This window comes from Dunckerocampus dactyliophorus, chromosome 2 (genome assembly GCF_027744805.1).
Source record: "Dunckerocampus dactyliophorus isolate RoL2022-P2 chromosome 2, RoL_Ddac_1.1, whole genome shotgun sequence".
NCBI classification, from domain to species: domain Eukaryota; kingdom Metazoa; phylum Chordata; class Actinopteri; order Syngnathiformes; family Syngnathidae; genus Dunckerocampus; species Dunckerocampus dactyliophorus.
The window spans coordinates 13,095,400-13,110,955 of record NC_072820.1 but is presented as its reverse complement, the minus strand read 5'-3'; the positions used below and the strand labels follow the sequence as shown (position 1 = coordinate 13,110,955).

Below are 15,556 nucleotides of genomic sequence, written 5' to 3'. Positions count from 1 at the left end.
CAGGAGATTGGGAAGATCTGGGTTAGAATCTCCGTTGGGCATCTATATGTGGAGTTTGCATGTTCTCCCCGTGCGTGCGTGGGTTTTCTCCGGCTACTCCGGTTTCCTCCCACATTCCAAAAATTAATTGTCGACTCAAAATTGTCCAGAGGTATGAATGTGAATGTTTGTTTGTCTATGTGTGCCCTGCGATTGGCTGGCGACCAGTCCAGGGTGTACCCCGCCTCTCACCCGAAGTCAGCTTGGATAGGCTCCAGCAGAAGATGGTGGATGTTATTTTTTTTTATATGTGGTCCTTTTGTATGTGGAAAAAGTTTGGTCACCTTTCCTGTAGAGTTTCTACTGAGTCTGCATTTTTATTCAGGTTATGCACCAAAATGTCATGGTACTACCGATCCACACGTTGCCAGCGTCAAAACTATACCTCCACAAGCACTTTAGTGCTTGGCGGAGGTAATAACAGCTGCACGTGTCCCCACGAAAGTGATAAACAGTCGCTATGGAAATGTTATTGAAGGCCTGTGTCGGGCAAAAGGTGAAAGATGGGACAGGGCAGTAATGGACTAAATAAGCAAATGGCCCGGTGGAGGTAAAAAGCAATGGGGGTGGTGCAGGAGATGCTGATATGATTAATTGAAGTAGGACAGCCAGGGACACAGGCACTGCAGAGAAAACGAGGTAGAGGACAATCCTTGGACATGTACAAGTTGAAATTGGATACGCACACTACTTATATAGCATTGCAACTTTGTGTGTGTGTGGCGTCCTCACAGTGTGTGTCAATATGGTATAAAAGAGAGAGCATGTGACACGTCAAGCTAAAACTATTTCAACGCACTGCGGCTGGCCTCGCCCACATTTGTAGCAACACGATGTTGAGCTTGGTGTTCAAACACCTCACCTTGCATGTAATTGTAATCTCCCTCCTCTGTGTGCATAATCATTGAGGATCCAGACACCAGAGTGTGTGCGTGAAGGAAAGAGAAGGAAAGAATGGGTGGATGCTGCTCTCAGGCTACCAGAGGAGTGTGTCCTTGGACTGCCCTCATCTCTGACGCACACACACCCACCCACTCCGTCAGGCACATTCATACACACACTCTCCACAGCCACCGGTTCATTTGCTCTCTCTTCACATAAGACTAATACAAAACAGGGGGCCTGCTAGTGCACGTACGCAATGTGACGTACAGGAATAAATACACTGCATGGCTCACACACACACACAGAAGGCTTTTAGACCGAGCTCAGACATCTCATCAGGGATGCAGCAGAGCCCCTGTCTGCAGAGAGAGATCTCATCTGATGTGGGGTGGAATGAGGCTGATTTACAAGGTTGAAGTGTGTGTGCTTCTATGTATTACAGCGGGGTCTTCAAGGAAAACACACACACACACAGATCAGTATGCCAATGCGCTCATCTTTTTATTGCACAACAATGTAATCGTCTTTTTACGAACGCTTAAACAACATTGCCACTGACTGACAGACCAGCTTGAGAGAGACCAGGGTGTGGCTCGTGTGTTGTCGGCTATAGCAGAGGTGGTGGACATGGCAGCCTTTTTTCTTTTTTTGGATGCAAGTTCAAATCAGCCAGACTGGGAGCTGATTGGAGCTTGGATGTGTCGTTTATAGACATCACTTGGTAGTTGTGAAACCTTTTTTTTTTTTTTTTTTTTTAGCAGAAGATGGTTGCAGACCGGCCTTTGCGTCACATTGTCTGTGCTGTTTCTACATGTTGCTGGTAAAGTATCTCTGGTTACAGAGCTAGGGAGTGCTACTTTGGATGTGCTCAAGTCATTTCTGCTTTATTTTGATGGTGTTAAACACAGCACGGCTTGCCTCAGTGTTACCTTTTTCTCAAGTGGGACCGGCGTTATCGAAGGAAAGGCACAGGAACACACACGCACACACACACACACAAACAGGCACACACGCTCACGCACACGATACAGTCCTGAAGCAGAGAGAAGGCTTAGGTTAGCTAAGCAGGCTACAGTAGCTACGACACAAACTGCTAAATTAAATCATCGTGCATTGGTTGGTATACGTGACAATGTCTAGGTGTGAAGGTCCCACTTAGAAACAAGTGAAATTGGACGCACTGAGCTATTATATCAATTGTGACAACATTTTTCTGTGATCAGTTTGCAACCAACGGCCTAGCTGATCTCTATTGTGCAGGCATCTCCGCTTTTTTCTCAATGCAATTTGGTCACCAAAGCTAACGTCTCCACTGCTGATATGCCAACAGAAGACCGCCAGAGCTCACCCTCTCACTGTAGAAAATAGTTCTTGTACAGCAGGTTGTGGATAAAAACACAACAGTGTGCCCCACATCTCTGTGTGTACCATATATACAGAACATGAACGTACAGAGTACAGCGCGCATGGTGTTGGAAGGCTCAAACCAACAAAAATGTGCAATATTGTGATTCCCCAAATCAGGGAAAATTATAAATACTGACATTGTCATTTTTAATTTAGCAATACTAGTGTTGAGCTTTTTTTTTTTTTTTTTTTTACATATATTGCAAGTTTTAAAATAAAAACACATATTTGCATTTTTACAGGCACATACTGTACATACCACAAAAATAGACTATGTGGAAACTAGATATACTAGGCACAAGGTATATACAGTCCATGTGCATGGGACACATTGTAAAAACAAAAAAACAAAAGAAAAACTATACGGACAAATCAAAGACACATTTATATAAACAAAAAGTAAGACCCTGATTTGCTAACATATCAACACCAAGGCATTCAGTACCCTTATATATCTGGTACAGCAACAAATGAGAGGTTTGAGTCTCCGATACTCTCAATAATTGTCAGTCAGTGTCAAACATGTGTGAGAGGTTCTAGGCCCACTTCACAGAAAGGTCCAGGAGCAGCACTCAGAACCCGGGACAGGGTCCTGGTTCTGATCAAGGGTCTGGGATGTCCTATCCTTTCTGTGATTTACACACTACAGTATCTCAGTGGACGAATGTAATGGAACAGTGTCTGATATTGCCTGAAACATTAGCTCTTTAGCTCCCTTTGCTCTCACCGACTGTGGACCCCTTCACGTAATATCAGCACAGTCCTGATAGCAGCTTAATAGGGCAAACTCTGGTATTAGCACAAAGGAACAGGGAAGAGGACCAACTGATTACACTGGAACAGTATCGAAGCGCACACAACAGCTATACGGACTCAAATGGACTCGATTTATTCACAATCGTATTGGCCTTTTGGCATGTGCCTTTCCCATAGGAAAAAAAGCAATAGAAAGTTGCCGATGAATGGGGCCACAGCATCGTGACCCGCTATGACAAAACGGTTTAGTGCATGTTAGTCACTGAACACAATGTGAAAATCCAACATTAAAAAAACAAACAAATAAAAAACAAGCCATGAGATGAAGCCCTTGGATAAAAACAATCACCTTACACCTTGAATTAAAGACCTCAGAGGAGAAGTGGTGAAAACATGGCAGTATCATGCCTGATAGATAGGAGCAAGCTCAGGGTTTTAGCCAATTTAAGAATTCAAGGATAGACAAGCGTGCATCAATCTATGGCCCACTTGGCTGCAGCGATCATTACATTTTTCTTTGAAAAGAAAACCTGAGTGAAAAGTCGCATTGTGTCGGATTTAGCGGAAAAAGACGCCTTGTTTCGCTATCGGAATTGAATTCACTTCAAGCACATAATTGGTCCGGGGGACCATTTCAGAAGAACGGTGCATTGATTTTCATTTTGATTCACAAGGTTGTAGTGCAACACAAGGTGCTTAATAACTCATACACCTCAATAACCTCACTAAACCGATGGATCCACTCATGTTTGATGTGGTGATGGGATGTCGGGACTGAGCGTACGAGACAAACAACCTGGAGAAGCATCTTCGAGAATTCTTAAAAAGACGCACGCACGCACGCACGCACGCACGCACGCACGCACACACAGCAACCCTCTTGCATCATAAAAGCCTATTCAAATCATCATCCCTTTATTTACATGGCAGTTCATATCTGATTAGCTGTCTTCCTTCATACATTCAGCAACCATGTGAAGAAGAATAATAGAACCAAAGCCTCAACCCATCGGAATCAAAATGTTGAGACATTCATTGTAACGTAGGGGCATTTGCGGGTCGACTGACTTCAAACGTTATTTTAAAGGCGTTGACATGTTTTTTACCCCATTCACTCCAAACCCCACGCCCCGGATTTGATCGTACAAGTGAACTCCCTCCGATGGGCTTTAAAGTGACATTCTTGTCAAGGTATGAATTCTTGTTGTTGCTATGCACCGGCTTGTTCCATCTGTTTTTTTAATGTAATTTTTTTATTATTATTTATTTTTCTTCCCTCTCGTCCCTTCAAATATTTTTGGTTAAGGTAACAACATGGTCACTGGATTACAATAGCTCAAGTGAAGCCACAACAGCTGCTGGATTCCTTAAGAGTTCACATTAAAAAAAAGAAAATCACTTTCCTGTACAGCATATGTATAGATATCTATAGTCATATATATTTATATATATATATATATATATTTATATATATATATATATAGGCGGGGTAGAGTATTGCAGAAATATATTGCATGTGTTAATCAATAAACCTAGATAAAAACAAGCAAGTATACAATATGAGATGGTCTCCTTTTTCGATAAAGCTGAGATTATTTAAGCGCCTTTGCCTCCAGGCTTACAATCAGGACGCCGAGCAAACATCGGACCACTCGGCAGATGTTTCATGAGAAAGTGGTCAGCGCCGCCGTCAGCATGTCAAACTAATCAGCCTTGACAAAGCCGAGTGAGAGAGAACGCGCCAGTGAGTCCATTCTCCGAAAATAAACCCCCCGAAAAACATACCGACACGCACACACAAACGTACACCCACGTATATACAAACACACGAACCAAATATATGGCTTCTAACGTTGAATCAAGGCAGTTAAATAAATGGCATTTTTCTTCTATGTTTCTTTTTTAGTTGATACAGACACAACCAGACTTTGTGTTCAAGCTCAACTTTGGTTTGGGTAGATACAATGAATATAATATTATTTTCCTCAAATATTTACACTTCGATGTAAGATCGACCAGCGGTCTACAACACTAGTTTGTCCACTACTATTTGAAACGATATGAAGAGCGATGTATTATTTTGCTACGACAGCTTATACGGAGAGAAAAAGAAAAAGACACTCAAAACACTTGAACATTTAAAACGTCATTGTCATTTGACCTCAAGTCCCTGATTTTCATTTTTAAGTCCAGCTCCTGCTAGATTGCATTGCATGGATTCTACACAGTATGCAAATGTTACATTAATCATATGTTTCTAAATATCTTTACAGTAAAGACAGCGATATACAGTAGGTGTTTGGAAGCAGAGTGTAAGGGGTGATACTAAGAATAAAAGGTGCTGGCACAGGAGACTAGGCCAGTTCAACCTTAAGTTATACTAGTTTCATTGTATAGACTTTTCCTCGCCGCAGTCCCAAAATGTGGAGACGCGTCTCCTTCAGCAGACACCAGCACACAGCACATCCAGGCCCAATGACTGGTGGAGCCAGCAACAGCCCATTGGTCATCTAGCAGGCTGACGGATCAGCGAAACTGACCCAAAACAAACACCTACAAAAAAGGCCTCTTTCCTGAAATCAACCAGGGTCACAAGTTGGAAGACAGCCGGGATCTGGCAGAGTCTAGCTCTGGAAGGCTGACAATTGAATCTTTCTTGGGAACGCCAGAGTCTGGAGGCCCTGATCCAGTAGCTCCTGCTACTGCCCCCGTCGCAGCAGGTCCACTGGGAGGAGGCGTGGAGGCGAAGGCTACCCTCTGTTGCGTGCCCGCCGATCTCCCCACCCCGGAGGGCCCGGGAAGGTTAGGGTGAGGGGGACCGATGGAGGTGTTGGAGGTGCGAGTGGAGGGCGGAGGGCTGGGGGCTGCAGAAGCAGCTTGGGGCGCTCCTTCCTGGGGGAGTGAAGGCTGGGAGGCAGACAGTGCACGGGTGTCCTGGCTCAAGCTCCCCGTGTGAAGGGAGTGGGTGCTCTTATGTGAGGCAGGCCTCGGCTGGGTCTGTGTGGGACTGGGTACATGGTGCTGTACTAAAGACAACTGGGACCCCGAAGGTCCCGCGCTTGCCATGTACTGGAAAGTCCGTCCTGAAGCTGCTAAGGGGCTTTGGACGGGCGGGCTGGAGATAGCCGACCCAAACGCCCCTCCAAGCGTCTGAGGGGGCTGAGACTGAAGAGGAGACATGGAGACGGGGCTTTGCAAGTTCTGCATCACCTGGAACCTTCGCACCATACGAGGAGACTGCAGAGTCCCTGGGCCCACTAAGGGACTCGCCATTTGAGGGCAGAAGCTCATGGCCACTGCCTGCTGGAGGGTGGCGATTGCCGAGCCCGTCTGAGACTGGCCTGGGGGAGCGAAGATGCCACCGATGGAGGGCGTCATCGACATGGCCCGTGGCCTCTGTAGGTCCACGAGCTTCACCATTTCGCGATCATACTTGACAATCTCCTGGATCATCTCGTTTTCGCGGTTGTTGAAGACGCCGGAGTTAAGGTCATGCTGAACTTTGTGCATCAGGATGGAATTCTTTTTACCTGAAGAGAAGAATATGGAAATTTTATAGTGGAATGTTTTTGTCTATTCAAAAACATTTGTGAGATCAGAGGTTTGAGGTCTGTTTTTTTTACACCATTCTAAAGATGCTTGAAGGTGTCAAAAGATCTCAGTAAGATGAAGAATGGGGGGGTTTAACACAACCCTTCTTTGACTAAGACAAGGGTTTTCAAAGTGTGGAGCCTCCCCAGAAAAAATGATTTCCTGGAGCATATTTTGTGGCGTTTTCTGCTCACCCCAGATTCTGTTTACTCGCTTACTCTCAGAACTAAAAATCAATTCATTTTGCCTTTGACCGTAACTTAAGTTAGCTTAGAAATGTTTATGAATTGTGCCTCCCCTTAAGTCTGTAAGGCGCCTCGCAGGAGAGGTCCACCTCACATTTTGAAAACCCCTGGATTAAAACAGTGATTAAGAGTTGTCTCCTGTTTTTAGAACAATTTCTGGAAGTGAGAACGCCACGGGTATGTCTCCATAATATTTTATACATCAGACTATCAAGCTTTTTCCATCTTTTTTTTGTGTTTACCTATGCGATCCAGACGATCAATGGCCACGGTCTCAAACGCTCGTCTCATCATGGGATACTCCTCCAGCACCTCATTGAAGTGGTCCACAGACAGAGAGTAAAGTCGACAGTACGTCTCTGCTCGGACGCTGGCTGTCCGCCGTCCCCTCGTCAACAAACAGATCTCTGAAACAACAAAGAAACAATCAAAAAAGAAAATAACCCACCAACAAGCCATTAACTGTTTTCCTACCTCCGAAATAGGAGCCATCAGAGAGTTTCATCGCAAGGGTGCCTTTGGTGATGACGCTGCAGACTCCATGCTGGATGAAGTACATTTTCTTCCCAATGGTGCCCTCCCTTATGATGTAATCATGTGGTTGGAATACCTCAAAGTGCAGCTTGGTCAACATGGCCGTGACAAAGTTTGGCTCTGCGTTGGCAAACAGTGGCATGGAAGCCACCAGTTTGCGGCAGTTAAAGTTGACAATTTCCTGAAGGTGGATGCAAAAACATGTGATGCATTCAAAGACAGCAAAAACCCCAAACCTTAATTGTGTGCTTTTGTGTCTCTCACCTCTCTGAGCGGCTCACTGAGTTCTCCCAGAATGCTCTCCTCATCAAACATCTTGCCCTGGTATCTGTGCTCGTAATAGTCGTGGATCTTCTGACGGAAGTCGGCCGGCAGTTTGTGGAAGGACATGTACTGCTCCACTTGTTTGTACTGTATGAGGGAGGAAGTTGGGAAAAGTCCTTATTCTATCTTTATACATATATACAGTACACCCATATGCAAAGATCATAAGTGCAGTATTTTTAAAAGGCATATTTTTCCCACTCCACAGTCAAAAAGATCTGCAGCAGTCTGTATCGACATAAAAATACGCTGGTCGGCTTTTAAATGCTAAACAATCGACCAATGCATTTCCAAGTTCAATTACACTCAACACAGATATAAACAAAACATTTTTGTTTTTGCTCCCATTTTTCATGAGCTGAACTCAAAGATATAAAACTATTTCTATGTACCCAACAGGCCAATCACGCTCATGTATTGTTCACAAATCTGTCTCAAGCTGTGTTAGTGAGCATCCATAATTCATAATTCATCCCCCTCACAGGTGTGGCATATCAAAATGCTGATTAGACAGCATGATTGTTGCAGCATTGTACCTTAGGTTGGTCACAACAAAAGGCCACTCCAAGATGTGCAGTTTAACTGTATTGGAGGTGACCTGAGTTTGTTCACAAACGGCCATTCACAACCCAAAACGAATCCAATTACCTCCAATTAATGCCAAAATTAGTCATACCATGGCCACATTTTGAGTAAAAGGGATTTTTTTAATTGTGAATGGAGGATGCCTGTATCCTTGAGCTGGAAAAAAGTGTCACAAGAGTAACAAGTTGACATGAAACAAGGGCTGTCATGATTAAACATTTTAATCAAATCAATCACAATTTTCAAATGAATTCATCATGATTAAATTAATCACCATTTGCAATTATGTGTGAAATGTGCCCATGTTGACTGTAGTTTATGAACAGAAAGATGAATGACAGGACACAATTATAAATATATATCTGTACGTGTATGTATTAACAGCTCCCAGTGAACTGAAATTTTAAACCAAGCTAAAAGATAGCGCACATGTCTGAAAATGCATTTGCCCAGCACTAATCTCTGTAATAGTAGCAGAACATTTGAATCACGCTTCCGCTTTATTATGAGCAATGTGGGGTTGCGTTCAGAGACCCCACGTCATTTAAGTTGAATTCACATGTTTTGAGTGTACATGTATTTTCTGGGATTTCCGAAATGCAGAAAATTGTACTTCCGCAGTAAGAGTTAGGTAAGTGATAAGAAAATGCGCTTACTGTTTTACTTTGTCTTTCTGTTCATTTAGACCACACATACACGCATCATGAAGACGTTGTGATGTTCAGAATGTCCGTGAATGCCACTCGCTGTAGTCTAAGTGACGAGAAAGTGTCTAACTAGCGACGTGTTTGTGAGTTGGAGATACATATATGGTGCTGGAATTGCACTGATGTTGATGTCAGAATAAAGTTATTAAAAAGCATCAGACTCTGTGTGACTGTTGGAACGCTATTGCACATCAGCCTGCCGTCATAACAAATGTGTGATTTGACATGATGTGCACGCGTTAATTATGCTAAAAATGTCAAAGTAATTAATTAAATAAATGAATCACCCCAATTAACGCACTATTTTCGACAGCCCTAGTTAATACAAAACACATCTTACTGAACAAATTGGAGGAAATATTTTGCTCAATTTGAAAGGACCCTAATAACTTCTACAATATTCTAGATCGCCTATGAATTTAAAATATTGGATAGCCATGTGTTGAGACAAGGTATCAATCATTTTGGACCTGGAACTTTCTGTCAATGTGTAAAAAAAAAAAAACATTTCATTTTTTTATATCTTTCAACACAAAATCTTAGTCTTCTGCTATTTCATTTGGCCAGGTTTAGATAAGAAATAGACTGAGATAGACTGTACATTTTAAAACAAAATGAATGCACTGGAACTCATGTGGGCCTGTGAGACAACACAAGCATTGGATATCTTTAGAAGCTCATTACTAACCAACAGTGATGCCAAACACAGAAAGATTATGCAAAATAATTCAAGTTGTGTGTTGACAAAGCAACCTCGCATGCACACAACTGTCAACTGAAATGAACCCACACTTGATCAATGAACCTTGGGACGATGATCAATGGAGGACCAACAGACAATGAAGGCCCTGTCACAGCAACAACACAACCAATCCCCTTCTATAGTCCCGATATGCAAATTTGTGTCATGCAAAGTGACCACTGGCAAACCACAAATGGTATACTGTACTGTATGTTAGGATTAGGCGATAATTTTTATATACCGGTATAAATTCCGGTACCTGTATAAATGATAAACGGAAACAAGTCAAGTTGATGACTGCACGCTGTGGCGTACTGTATTGACGCACTGGCACCTCACATTTACCACAACATGTAGGGACCTATGATTTCTGCGTGAACAGAATAGCGGAATTGGCCAATAAAATGGAATTTACTGCTAAACGCGAACACACGAACAATGTGAATGAAATGCTGTCATCGTGAGAAGGAACGTTCGTGTGGGGAAGTATTTACTCTGCAGACCGCTCAATCGAGGCACAATCATTACAAACACTAAACCGCCTCCTCCCGAACTAAAGATGGCGGTAAACACCGGTGAAAGTTGGCGGAACCTCCTCTTATGGAGTGTGAATGGAAGCTAGCGGGGTTAGCTTAGCTTGGCATGCTAGTGCAGTTGTGTGTATGCTGAATGAGTATATTTTCACCACTTTAATGCAGGGAGCGTTTTACAAAACCCGATGACGACATGCAGGTTCTGGGTGTTTATTCTTGCACCCAGCTCATCTTACAGGCATTCTCAACACACACAGGACACACTTCCGGCCTTCAAAATAAGATCGCCGTTTGCCCCATGTCGCCTAACTGTGTAAACAAAATAATGTCATAAAAATGATCTTACATATGCAGTTGGAATTGCATCGGTGATTACATCTTCCTTAATCACAAGCATGGGCATTAGAGTCTGTTGAAGATTTTGTAGCAATGTGTGCAGAGACTGACATCCCATCAGAAAAGTTAGCCAGGCTACATCCATTTCTGAATTACTGGGCAAAATTGTCCATTGATGTATTGCATCAATAAATATTAGGATTTTTGCATTTCATTGACGGACATTTTATTCAGTAACCCATAAAGCACACACGCCATGCTGATAAAAATAAGTGTAAAATGAGTAGATGTGAAGCAAGAGACCATAATATGCAAAGTTTGCAAAGCAACGCTGATGGCAAAAGGTGGGAACATGACAAATTTGTTCTACCATCTCAAGCGCAAACACAGAGTTGAGCACGAAGTGTGTCATGAAGCGGGAGACAGTCAGTGAGCATGTCTACACTTACCTAGTCTAAAATACAAAACGCTTCGTTTGGTAGACACTAAATGTACTTGCTATATTGCAGTTTGTAACTAATAAATCAATAAATGTGCTTTACTATTTGAGACAAGTGTATTTACTTGTATGGGTTAAGGTTTGTAGCTTTTTATGCAAGACTTTTTATGCTGAATTTAATTACATCGGCAGATTGCAATACATCCCAAAAATATTGTGATACATGCTAAGGTCCATATCGCCCAACTCTACTGGATACACTGTATATAGCCAGGCAGCCAACAGTTGATAAATGAGACAGAAAACAGAAAAGACAGGCTGTATAGTTCATTCCCACTCAAATGGAGACCTCAGCAGGCTTAACGCTGTCTAAAAGCACTTTTTTTTCAAATGAACTACTGTATGTGACAACCAAGCACACATTCTGTGAAGCATCACACATCTTCCATGTACCTCTTTATCACTTTCCAGTACCATCACCGAATTACAACCACAATAATAAACATGTTTGATTCATACCTCTCTGACAGTGTCAATCAAAACTGAACATTATCATGTATTTCTATACGACAGTATATTGAATCTCATTATAATCATGTGGTAGAGAATAGTGAGCCTGCTACGTTATACTACATATTATATTGCTCCTGTTATTGGCCAATTCAACATGCTGGCTGGAAAGCAAATGTATAATACTTTGCACCAGAGACTAGACAAAGTTCTTTCCAGAACACAGAATGGCACACAGAGTAAGGATGATAAAAGGAACAAAAGGCATACCAACAGTAAAATATGGTGGTGGTAGTGTGATGGTCTGGGGCTGTTTTGCTACTTCAAGACCTGGAAGACTTGCTGCAATAAATGGAACCATGAATTCTGCTGTCTACCAAAAAAACCTGAAGGAGAATGTCCAGCCATCTGTTCATGACCTCAAGCTGAAACCAACTTGGGTTCTGCAGCAGGACAATGATCCAAAACACACCAGCAAGTCCACCTCTAAATGGCTAAAGAAAAACAAAATGAAGACTTTGGAGTGGCCTAGTCAAAGTCCTGACCTGAATCCTATTGAGATGCTGTGGCATGAGCTTAAAAAGGTGGTTCATGTTTGAAAACCCTTCAATGTGGCTGAATTACAGCAATTCTGCAAAGATGAGAGGGCCAAATTTCCTCCACAGCGCTGTATGAGACTCATTGCAAGTTATTGCAAATATTTGATTGCAGTTGTTGCTGGTATGGGTGGCCCAATCACTTTTTCACACATGGCCGTGTAGGTTTGGATTTTTTTAAAAATACAAAAAAAATAAAAATAAAAAAATAAATAAAAAGGTTTAAATATAAAAGGGTTTCATATAAAAACTGCATTTTGTGTTCAATTGTGTTGTCATTGACTAATATTTAAATATATATTTATATATTTATATATTAATATATTTATATATATTTATATATTATTATTTATTTTGTTTGATGATCTGAAGCATTTAAGTGTGACAAACAAAATTAGGAAGTGGATAAACACTTTCACACCACTGTATATCCTGTATACCATGTTTTATTATCATTAGACAAATTACTTACAGTATGGGCAACGACTTGTCCTGCATGTGCACCTGCAAATACATTTTGCTTGATGGCGGCCATGTTTTTCAACATGAGGGCTCCAAATAAAATTCTGCTTAGGGCCCCAATTTGACAAGGGGCAGCCCTGCACATGTGCTTGTTAGTCCCCGAAAAAGTGTGTACCAAATTCTGTGGTGATTCAGCTAAACACCCTAAAATTACCATGGGTGTTTTTGCAGAGCGCAATAAGCTGTGTGAAAAATTTCAAGTCAATCCAAGTTATATGGTGAAACTTTGGTGTTTAATAAGAGCGCAATCATGTGGTGTATTTGAAAAATAATAGCACAGGCAATTATACTTCACTTTTAAAAAAACAGAAGTGGTGCTTGAGCCCAAAAATGTACCAACCCCTCTTCTGGACACTACAATTTCCTATACTGTACTCACATTTTCAACTAAACAGTTCCCACACTGTAAAAGGTCAGTATATGCATGACACAGATACACACAAATGACTCCATAATTTATTTCTGGCTTGGAGAATGCATCATCATTGTGTGTGTGTGTGTGTGTGTGTGTGTGTGTGTGTGTGTGTGTGTTTGCTGTAACATGCACTGAGATTTGCCTCGTGGTCATAATCAGCATTGTGTGAAGCAATGCGAGCAATGCCTCTAATACAATGTTCACTTTCATGTAAACACTATGTGCTTCAACTAGAGGCTCCGCTTCACGTTTAAGGGGCGAACACTTCTACTTTGCATGGGCCGTGCAGAAAAGTGTATAGCTCTTATTATGGCTATTCTCTCAGTGTCAGGGAGCAGAGAGGAACAGCAAATGCATCACACATAGGCCTGTCACAATAACCAATAAATCAATTAATCGCACAATAAATAAAAACAAACTCAATCATCACTCTGTGCCTCTGTCTCAACATTTGGGCGTGATGGTTCTATCGCGGAATGACGGGAGCGAGTGAACCTGTCAGTCCTGTCAGTCATTCAGTCTTATAGTCCCAGCAGGTGGAGTCGGAGCTGCTCGCGAGTGACAACGCGGCGGTTCACAATGCCCGCCTGACAAAGGGCTTCTTCCAGAGGAATAAACTCATTCTGCAGGTGAGTAAAAGCGATGGTTTCTAAGGCGAACGCCACAGCCCCAGTGTGAGAATATTTTGGGTTTTTTAAACAGAATTAACAAGGTGAGGCCATGAACACTGACGCGCTAATATGTCTCGCAACAAAGAAGGGGAATGCGACCAACTTGCATGCGCCATTTGTTCCGTATTTATTTATTTATTCTTACGCTATTTTCATATTTTTCTTTTCTTATCTCTCCTGTCTTGCATTGGTTGTTTTATTTTGTGGTGAAGTGGTAATTTTTTTTTAACAAAAACAGTTGTGGACAAATAAAATTATGATCTTAAAATGATTCAGTATCCCACATGAGGGGAAGCGCTGGCAGGTGATGGCATTACGCAACGCCACGTCTCACCTGCACAACTCAGTTTCTTGACATGTGCAGAATAGAACGTGGCCACAACAAGCGACCCCGGTGTCACGACTCTTTAGCAGACACGTCAAAACAAACACTGCAGCTGGTGTGCCTTTCTGACTGTAGATGAAAGGTGCTGATTGGAAGCAAAGTGAAGGTGTTGAGAGGTGCGAGGGAGAACCTGACGCTCCACCCGAGCAGCTGTTCTTCCACATGTGACCTCTTTCTGGCACAGTGAAGGAGGCAGCTCTAATGAGTTCAAATGGGATTTACCTTACATGATGGTATTTAATGACTGGACACAGTGCGTGTGTGTGTGTGTGTATGTGGTGTTGCACAGAGGAGATGGAGCAGGCAATCGGCCGGTGCGTCACAGCACAGCCACAGGGAGACTGACAAAGAGCCAAATGAGAGAAAATGACATCCATTTGCTGTCACTGTGATGACGTATGTGGCAGATCAACTCTCTGCTGACATTTTGTCATCCAAACTAACAACTCATTGCTTTTCTCATTTGTCTTTCACTGCACCAAACTAGTATTTTTGGCATGCGACTCTGACCAAGATCATTTCTTTTCCAATGCATTTCTTTTCTTTCCTTAACCTTCTTCCCCCCATTTCTCATATTCCTCTTCCTTGCATTTCTCTCCATTATTCTATTCTTTCCTTTCCTTCCCATTGCTTTATTTTCTTTTTTACCCCTCTCCCCTCCTTTCCTTGCCTCTCCTTTCCTTACTGCTACTTTCTTGTCCTCTCTTCTTTGCGTTCATTTGCTCCCCTTTCCTAACCTCTCCACTCCTTTCTTTACTTCTTTTCTCCTTTATTTGCCAATACTTCCCTCTCCTCTCATTTCCTCTCTTTTCCTAACCTCTCTTTTCTCTTCTTCCCTTCCCTCTACTTCCCTCTCCTCTCATTTACTTTCCTAACCTTTCTTGTCCTCTCCTTACCTCCACTTCCCTCTGCTCTCTTATTGTTTACTTTCCTTTTCCATTGCCTCTCCTTTCCCTCTCTTCCACTCTACTTTCCTTCTATACCACGACTTCCCTGTCCTCTCCTCTTCTTGTCTTCCTCTCCTCTTCCCTCCGCTCCCGTTCCACAACCTCTCCCTCCATTGGAAATTCTAATTCCAGCTCATCCCAAACGGCCATGGGAGGATGTATAATTCATTCACTTCGTTCCCAGCTAAATCGTCTCATTATATTATGAAGCACATTCGCCAAAGAGAGGAAAAATCAGATAGTGGGAGCTTGTCTTGTCTGGCTTTCTATTCACCAACGTGCATGTGGGGACGAACAACATGCTGTGGGGTCTTCACACACTACAAAGTCTCTTCTAATGAAAGGAGGCAAGTGAAAATCGGTACCAAGGAAGACTGATACGAGCTT

The 15,556-nt window shown here is 42.4% G+C and overlaps 1 protein-coding gene across 1 annotated transcript in view; it reads right to left on the bottom strand.

Moving 5' to 3' along the window:
* Window positions 1-1,655: 1,655 nt before the first annotated feature.
* LOC129176713 (potassium/sodium hyperpolarization-activated cyclic nucleotide-gated channel 2-like) overlaps window positions 1,656-15,556 on the bottom strand; it is a 51,600-nt gene continuing 37,699 nt past the window's right edge. Inside the window, exons 7-10 of the mRNA XM_054767025.1 lie at window positions 7,722-7,868; window positions 7,398-7,638; window positions 7,166-7,330; window positions 1,656-6,617 (exon numbers count right to left, since the gene is read on the bottom strand). Coding sequence (XP_054623000.1) covers window positions 5,677-6,617; window positions 7,166-7,330; window positions 7,398-7,638; window positions 7,722-7,868 — 1,494 coding nt within the window. The 3' untranslated portion in view covers window positions 1,656-5,676. The remainder of the gene's footprint in view (window positions 6,618-7,165; window positions 7,331-7,397; window positions 7,639-7,721; window positions 7,869-15,556) is intronic.